Source organism: Belonocnema kinseyi, chromosome 1, assembly GCF_010883055.1.
Source record: "Belonocnema kinseyi isolate 2016_QV_RU_SX_M_011 chromosome 1, B_treatae_v1, whole genome shotgun sequence".
NCBI classification, from domain to species: domain Eukaryota; kingdom Metazoa; phylum Arthropoda; class Insecta; order Hymenoptera; family Cynipidae; genus Belonocnema; species Belonocnema kinseyi.
This window is the reverse complement of record NC_046657.1, coordinates 174,569,119-174,578,804: the sequence shown is the minus strand read 5'-3', so window position 1 is coordinate 174,578,804 and position 9,686 is coordinate 174,569,119. Positions and strand designations below refer to the sequence as shown.

General features: G+C 35.3%; 2 protein-coding genes across 10 annotated transcripts in view; one reads left to right on the top strand and one right to left on the bottom strand.

Annotated features, from left to right (window-relative positions):
• LOC117175901 (cytochrome P450 315a1, mitochondrial-like) overlaps positions 1-9,686 on the bottom strand; it is a 584,936-nt gene that overhangs the window by 453,069 nt on the left and 122,181 nt on the right. The gene's annotated exons all lie outside the window — the stretch shown is intronic.
• On the top strand, positions 1,334-2,035 carry LOC117181389. Its single transcript, XM_033373998.1, has one exon. The coding sequence runs from the start codon at positions 1,334-1,336 to the stop codon at positions 2,033-2,035; it is 702 nt and encodes a 233-aa protein (XP_033229889.1).

The window sequence follows — 9,686 nt, the reverse complement described above, 5'->3', positions numbered from 1 at the left end:
AAGATGGGTGCCGCGTTTGCTCTCAGCTGAGAATAAACGCAATAGAGTGGTCGCCTCTGAGGCTCTTTTGGCGCGCAAAAGTCGGAATCGTGAGGAATTTTCGGCTGATGCTGAAGAAGATCAAGATACAACTATGATTGAAGAAGATGATACAGCCAAGGTTGTTCCCAGTTATGACCATTTGACAAACAATATTTCAGAATGCTACAACCAAATAGAAAGCAGTATCTAGATATGGTCTATGGTTTGCGTAGGCTCAGTGATGGCAGTCTTGTGATTGGTGATAAACATATTAGTTTTAAGGGACAATAAATCAATGTTGTTGGTAAGCAATATCTGAAAGCAGTTGGTCTGCTCGAACTTCTGTTTAGAAAATCTCCTGAAGAGTCATCTATAAGCACTAATGATCTGAACAATTACGAGGACATATTGGTTGCTACAAATACACACAAGAAGCGTTACAGCCCAAATGAACCTAATTGCACCAGCCGAGATATCAAGTACAAGAACTTCATTGCAAAAATATTCAACGTATCACGCAGACGATCCTCAACTAGTGGAGGTTCCCTAACACAGTATATGTTAGCAAGAAAAAATGTGAAGACTGACTACGTCTACTGAGATGTCTCTAACGAACTAGTTGATCGTCTTCGTCTACTCCTAGTTTCTCAGGCAGCAGGCAACACGAGTCAGAACAATGAAATCATATCAATTATTGAGGAACTGTGGGAAGCTGAAATCATATATTAGGAGTGTCCTCATAAGTCTATCATCAGTATCATGATAAGTATCGATATGTTTGGACGTCACCTGGATCGAATCGCTGTAGGAAGCCGTGAACCGCCTGTTGTTGGATTTAAGATTACCTTTGACAGTCATTACGAGGTAGACGGAAAAAGACTTTGTAACGTTAGCGAGGCCAAAGAACAATAGGACGCAGTCAATTTGGGACTTCTACAGCACATCATACAAAACGAGATACGTCGAGTGTATCAAGTCACATCATCTATGCAAACAGAGATTAATAATCATAATTTGATGATACGTATACTCGAAGAATCAAGTAACGAGAAAGTGAAACCCCTGCAGATTGACACTCAGCATAATTTATGTGTTCGTAATACTGAACTCGTTGCTCATTTGGACGCTCGAATAAATGCACTTAAGAAAGGACAACGAGAAACTGGCAATAGTCACAGAACTGCATAAACGCACTAGAAAGAATTATCCACGTCGTCGCGTGCAAATGCGTGGTATAGACGAAACATGGTAGGGAGATTTGGTTTGAATGCTACCCTATGCTCACAGAAATAAATAGTATCTACTTACCATTATGAATATTTTCTCCAAGTACGTCTGGCCCATTCATGTTAAAAGCAAGAGTGGGCCAGATGTAACTTCAGCAATGCAGTCTATACTGGTGCAAGGTCGTGTATCAAAAAACTTACACATTGACGAATGCAAAAAGTTTTATAATTCACCTTTAAAAAATCTCATGCAACGATATGGCATCAATCTCTACTCAACGCATAGTAATCTGAGCACATCGATCTGTGAAAGATTTAATCGCACAATTAGGAATAAGATGTGGCCACAATTTAGCTTTAAAGGTAACTGCAAATGGATAAACATTTTACCTACTTTCATCTCCAAGTACAACAATACCAAAAGTCGATCAATCGATGTGAAGCTTAAAGATATTACTGCCAAAGATGAAGAGGAGCTGATGCAACGCTTCAAAAAACTAATAGATATACCCAGGAAAAGGTCAAAGTTCAAAGTTGGTGACCGAGTTCAAGTAAGAAAGTGGAAGCACGTTTTTGAAAATGGATATACACCCAATTTGACGACAGAGATATTTACTGTGGATCGAGTTATGTCGACGAATCCAGTGACTTACAAGCTCAAGGACTACCAAAATCAACCTATCGCTGGTAGATTCTATGAACAAGGACTTCTCAAGGTTAAGCATATAAATGTATACCTTGTGGAAAAAGTAATCAAGAAGCGTGTCAACAAAATGTTTGTAAAGTGATTACGTTTTAATAGACCACCGCTTTTTACAATCTTGAATCAACGTTGAAAGAATGGTAAATAAACTTGGTGCAATGTTTAATAAACCACCGGCAAACTAATGTTAAACTAAGTACTTATGAATTACTATTAAATTTATAATATATAAGTTTACACTTGTACTAGTTGTAGGTATTGATAAATAAAAATACAAGCAATTGACATAATACATGTTTTTTTAATCCATCAAACCATCTTGATAAAAATTCATAAATATTTACAATTAGGAAACCTTATAATCACTATTCCAATATTAATTATTTGCTCAATCTTCTAAAATATTCAAGAGTTCGACGACATTGTCATTTAGTATGTCATCCTCATAATCATTTGTATTCATAGAATTGATTTTATGAAGTCTCCATGCTAGTGTGTCAGTACTATTTGGAAGCTAGAAAATTTTATCATCATAAGGACTCGATGCAATTTTTTCTGCTTAATCGTTTTAAAAGTGCGCAGCTTCGATCTGATCATACATTTTGTTCTCGTTTGAATAACTGAATTTCGCAAACTATCAGTGTAGTAATTGAAGCTAATTGATTTCTTGATGATGCCAGCTTTGACTCCTTTTACTTTTTTGACAAAATCTGCACCGTTTACGCGAATACTATACATCTTGCTCTGCAAACCAACAAATTCTGTAATTATTTTGCCATTGCATTCATCTTTCATTAAACCCAAAACTTTTTTGTTATCTAACGCCATTCTAAAAACATTGTATCGAGGGTAGTCGGATGTGTCAAACTGGAAAATATGTTTCTTCATGTTGGAGTAAATGTCTTCACATTTCACTTCATAAATCAAACTATCTGTGTCTGTATACAAGAGTTTGCAATTGGTACCATATTTTTGACGCATATAACTATAGTGAAAGTCATAAATTAGAATTTTTGACACATCCAGCACTGAACGCCCAACTGAGATTGGCTTATGAAAGTTAGGTTTAGCTATAAGGGCTACACTGCCACTTTGTCACGAGTTTTACGTTGACTTTCTTACGTATGTTCTCCATTCTCTTGCCATAGAGTGGATTGTTCTTCAACTTGAATAAATTCTTTCCAAACTCATTTCTAGCATTTGCTCGCATTGCAGTATTAAAATCCATATAATTTTTGAGCCATGTAACCAATGGGTGATTGGAATGGGTACATTGGTATCAAAATTTATCAAAAGAGTGACACACTCGAATCCACCGTTTGGAAGAGGTTTTTCCATCCATCTATCCACACCCCGAGTAGATTTTATATAATATAAAGGACACGTACGTAAATATTTTGTGTAAATTCTGTCAATTATAATATTTCACAGTTTACTTTAAGATAGATTTTATGGAACATGATATTATTTTATAAGTGCACTATTGAAATCTAATTAGACTAATTTGTTTTTTGCAAATGCGAAACGAAATCTGGCTCAGAATATTTTTCTAATATTGTGAATTCTATTTATAATTTTACATAATTTAATTTTTATATATATATATATATAACATTTGTATATTTGAACATGGCGTCCCATGTAAAGCCAGGATTCGTATAATAGTGAGCTGGATCGAGTCAATAAGCTTTGAGACACTGTTTCACGAAACTTTCAAAGACATCAGCCAGAAGTAGGATGTCCGTTTTCATATAAAGCTTGACATATTCACCGACAGTTTTTACAACGAATGCACACCATACCTGTTGTGCGTTTTCATAATCCTCATCAGATATTGGTGAATCATTAAGAGTACTGTAGAATTATTCCTTTGATGGTAGTCGATTTACCTTTAATTTATTTTTTGAGTCCAGGCATTCTTAAGGGAAAACACCCTTCCTTGTGAGGAGTTCAATTTTCTCTTTTTTCGGTGCCAGAAAATACTGAATTAACAATTTTATACTCGATGAGATACGGCGCTAACTTTCCAAGAATTTGACATGACACGAAACGAGTCTCTAAATCGCCATTTGATATAAGTCTCTTGAACATGCTTGTTGACTGAGATATAATTTCCTTTAATTAATGCCAAAATTTTTACTTTACCATCAAATTGAGTAGCAATGTCGCGAATGATAAAGTGAGTGTCGTAACCACTCAAGTTGTGAAATGCAACAGGTATAATGTATAAATCCTGATATGCTTAATTACATTGCTCGTGCGCGGCACCCAGATAAATGCCTGTTGAATGACAATGATCGCGCACTTTCTTCATCGGCGGATTTAGGGACTGTTTGCAAATGTGACAAGTGGTGGCTTCTATAAAGGCTTCTTGTTGTTCTGGTGTCAAATTGTCTATGGGGACTGCAGAAGAAATTATTTCATGTTAATCTTTTGCTATTTGCTGCGACGTCAAAGCAAACCACTTTGCAGGCTTCGCATCCTCTGGACAGGAGTTGTAGATTGATGGTGCGTCGTTATAAGTACACTTGAAATAGTAGCCAATGTCGAACACTTCATGTTTTTGAAAAACTGTGGTCATAGAGTTTTGTTGTCGAACTTCCTCTCCAATGAGTTTTAGCAAGGACTCGCAGTCGGCATAAATGATGAAGAGTACTTTCTATCGGTTCTTAACAATGATTCAATAATTGATCCATACGTAATGGAAGTTAAATGATTAATTTCTACCATCCTGTTTAGCTCCTTCTTCTTCATCACTGCTGTCCTCATTCATATATTACTCTTCTATCTGAAGAACGTTCAAGTGTTCCTCTTTCTTGTGTGCACTTAGATGTAATCGTACAACTACCAGTTTCTGATTGTTCTTGATTAGTCCATAGACATTAACGGAGATGGTATTTTGTGCTTCCAATTTGGCCACATCCTTCAATGTAACAGGAAATTTGATTCCAGAAAAGTTCAACCCATATTTATAAGTTTGATAGCTGGATACAAAGTGTGGATTATATTAATACTTATCAACTGGATGTATTGCAGATAATAAAGCCCAGATGAAGCCCTCATTGTCCTCATTCTTCACGTCAATACAAGCTTTTTCTACTTGCTCAAATTTGGAAGCCCGATATAGGAGCTACCTTTCATGGGTTTTAACTGGTTGATGTTCACTTCTAAATTCAAAATCGAGTGCAAGTTCCAGCCCGAATTTTTCTCTCCAAACTCTTCCATTGCTTTTAGGATAGGGTATCTGACATAATAAGCAAACCAGATTTTCATATTTGTAGTTAAATATGTCTCACTGAAAAAAGGATACTGGCAGCAAGTATACTTTACATAGCTGGCGCCGGATACTCGTACTCCCTATCCGTATTTCTGTGAATGCCAAATTATAATGCTTTAGAGCAAGGCTGCATGAGATGGCCGTGACTAGTATCAAAATTGGCGTTAAAGCTAAATGCGTTAAGCCTATCCTAGTGGATATTCTTCCGTATGAGGCAGAATGTTAAATATATTGTACCGTTAATTTAGGTTTCAATTTGTTTCAATCTCCTGAGATTTGTATTCATTCAGACTCATTAAAAATTATTTTAAATTACCATTATTATTTTCAATGTTATTTCTATAATGTACAAAATATAACAAGTGATAATAAAAATACGATAAACCAAGTTTTTATTAGCAGTAAGAAATAAATAATCATTAAATAACATAAACATACTAAAATTTCATTTAAAAATGGAATAAAAAAGCATTTTTGCAAATAAACAAAATATTTAGAAAACTACGGATAGTGAGAATCGAACGCGCAGCCTTGCAGTTATCAGCCAATCGCTCTACCAGGGAGCTGCCAACACTTCGAAATACTTTTACACCATCTCGATGACTATCCGTTCGCAATTTAAAAAATTCATTTTTCTCGGAAATTGTTAAAAATGTCGATTTCTTCTTTTTTCTCAGAAAACCTCTGGAAGGTACCTAACATGAAGGAGAGCATCAATTAAAAATATATATACTTACCTATAGGTCCCCTTGTTGAATCATTTAATTTTATTTGTAAATGTTAGTATTTATATATTTTCAAGTACGTTTTTAATTGTATACCATTTCTTGATTAGATTGCTGAACAGGGTCGTCACCTTTGTTTTGACTAGAAAAAAATTTTGTTTGGCAACAAACTATTAGAATCGTTAATTGAACGATAAATGAAGCAATTTGACGAGGCTAAAGTTTGAAGTTTTTGTTAATTTTGTTACTACGATGTGTCAATTATGGGTCTGTCACGATATCAGGATGATCACAAACAATAATTAATAATAAATAATAATTATATAAATTTTATGTCTTATTTTATCCTTTCAAATTTTAATAAGAACTATTTATAAATTAGTAACTTAAATAGTAAATTAATGACACGAGAATAATCGATATCGATTAATGATTTTAAATTATTAGATTTGTTTTACTTAAATACTTAGATATTTTCCATCCCTATCTATTGCATATATAGAATCAGTATGCCGGTTAGCCACCGTTCGCTTCTAACGCCAGGTAACTGCTAGATCCTAGCTGCACCTATCCCAGATGGTTCGGCTCAAAATACTAATAGGATGCGGAGCACAACCATCTAGCATACCTAGGCTAAGCAGAATATGCTTACGGCAGCTATCCTTTTTCTCAGTCTTCATTTTTTTATTTGAAATTCTTATCGTCAGGCGTTTCCTTACCAATCTTCAGATAATATGTATTATGGGCAGCAATAATCTTTAGAGTATGATATTCACGCAGAATCGTGTATACCTCTACAGTAAATAAAGTTGCAGCATTGTCAAGGAATGCGAGGATATCCTTGTGAACAAGATTGACAACAACACATGTTCGCATTCGTCTATTGAACGTTTTATCCATATTAATCCACTTTACTCGATTTCTAATCTCTTCACGTTCTGATTTTTTATTCTGAACACCGCCTCCTCTCTTTTCTAATAAATCGAAATAAGCTTTAAAACATAACATTTTGTCTATAAGATGTAGACCTTTCCTTTATTGATTTATGTTTAATGATATTCTATATAAATCTGTCCTCATGGTCTTTAAATATAGCAGACATTCACTTCTCCATCGGTGTATCTTTTCCTGTGGTTTGTAGCCAATTGACAGCATTAAATTGAACGCATCCTCAATAGTATGAACAAGTTTTGCACACTTGTCCAGGAGCATGTTATAATAAGTATAAATGCTACTATAAAAGTCACTATAAGGTCACTATGAGTCGCTATAAAAGTTCCTACCAAGTCAACATAAACTCAGTAGGTCAGCGGGTCCCCAGGTCTATCAATCACTCTACTACTTTTTCACTTCACCACTTTTCTTTTTTTTTTACTATTCACTTTTGGTATTAATCTTCACTATTGCCAATAAGCTAACTGCGCTCCCCTGGAGTCACAGCTTTTATTAGTCGCTATTCCCTCATTCTACCTACCTTAATTGAAGAGTTTTGAATGCGTTGGTGATTACACATTTAGTGTCGATGCTTCTAGAAAATTTAACCCACTGAACACCAGGTATTTTCCGAATAATTATTGAGGACCAGCAGTGGTCAAAATTGACGTGAAATTTCAAACACATTTTAAATTATTTAAATTCCAAGTTTTTATATAAATATGAGTGGAATTGAATCGTTAGAGTGTCTAGACAAAGACTAGATAAGGCCGAAAAGGATATTTTCATTATTACAATTTTATGAAAGAAAATTCAACAAAAAATGCGAAAAAATGGCAAAAATGACTTTTTCTGTTTTTTAATGTTATTTCTTTTGTTTTTAGAGTAATTAAAAAAAATCAGCGTGCTTTTAAATCTGTAGATTTTGCTCTACAAATATTTTTAAGTGGATTTTTTATTCTTTCAAAAAGTACATTTATCTCGCCGAGTGAATGTGCCCAATGTGATAAATTTTAATGCTAACATTTCGGGCAGTTTTTTTTTTTCAATTGCACTTTTTTAACAAACTATGAGTGTAAATTGAAGTTTAGGATGTCAGCTATCTAATCAAAATGCAAAAAACATTGTTGAGTTAAAATTGTTTAAATAAACACATAAATGTAACAATAAGGTAAACAAAGGTAATAAATGCTCATTTATTAAAGTATTCTACATTTATTCAGATATAGAGGAGTAAAATTAAAACTAAACATGTTAAGAATATAACTTGAATGTAATTTTATACTGCAGAATATAACCAATTAATCTTAATCACTCGTCTTAGCAATTAACGCACACTGCGCGACGGAGGTCCGGCATACTGGGATTTGCCAAATGAGACACCCCGTATCGCTTTTCCTGTCCAAACTAGACTCGCAAAGGTGGCAGCGTGTTCGCTTTGACCATCGGTCAGTGCGTTCCTGCGGCGTAGAAACTTCAATTCCTAACATCGAAATACAGTTAAACCCTTCAATAGCCCTCCCTTCTATAGCCCTTCTGAGAATTGTCGCTGTACCAAAAGTAGGTGTGACACAAGCTGCGTGGGGTGCGCGGGGGAGTTAGTTTCTACCCACCATCAGCCCCAAAATCGGCGCTATAGAAGAGTTTCACTGTAATGCATGACCTGAAGCTCTTTTAGAGTCGCAGTCGTCAGTTGATACAGTGAACAGTAATAGAGACGTTGCGTACATACATGCTCGGAAGTATCCTGGACTCTTATTCTGCACTCCATTTTTTTCACTGCAATACTTTCATATTAACTGAATAACAAGATTCAATAAAAAAATTCACTTAAAATGTTTCATTCACTTTTCAACATATTAAGAACAGCATGGATCAAAATTGACCCTATGTCCGCTTTCGCACCGTCCTGTGCGAAAACCAGCGTTGAGCTGAAAACGACCCTATGCCCTTCGAATAGGCCGTATTTTCCCCCTAATTATCAGCATATTTTCGCCGCCACTCCGATGCTTCCCTTTTCAAAAACTTCACCTTTAGAATCGGCACGGGTCACAAATGACCATGCTGGTGCCCAGCGGGTCAACAAAGAACATCGCAAAGCAATATCCTAGCATGCATCGAACCTTCTAGAAACATCTGTAGCCTCACATGCATCTAAAAATTTCGAACAATTTTTCCAGAATGTAAGTAGAGTGGGGTTAATTGATTATAAAAACAGCGTCAGGATAAAGTGGCTTCAGTCTACCTTCGGAAACTTTATAATATCCATCATCCGGTGAAAGTAAAAGAATAAGTGGATAGAAAAAAAAGTATTTTTAAGAAAATGGATCTTAAAGCCATTAACGAAATTGGTTGCATGAATAGAGTTATGTCTACGAAACCATTATCCGACCTCAACCTAAAATTAACCATTCCCAGAAAAAAGTCAATTTGAATCATAGTGATGCAACTTTGCATACCAGTTCGAATATAGGTTTCAAAATCCTGAAAAAAGATGCGGATGCAACATCGTGGAACACGTCGCAAAGAGGTAAGAGTATGGATGGAAACAACAAAGATGCAATATCGCAAATCACGTTGCTAAAAGGTATAAATTAACTTCGCAAATGTCTGAATGCAATATTGCAGCTAATATTGCAAACAAATTGCGAATGTTCATTTTTCATCATTATTGCAACTTCGCAATACGACATCGCATCGGCTACTCATTTTCGTCGCATTAACATGGCATCAACATCGGAACACGAACTCGCAACACTCTAGTTCGAAATAGCTTTTGCTGTACGAATCCGAGATTTTCG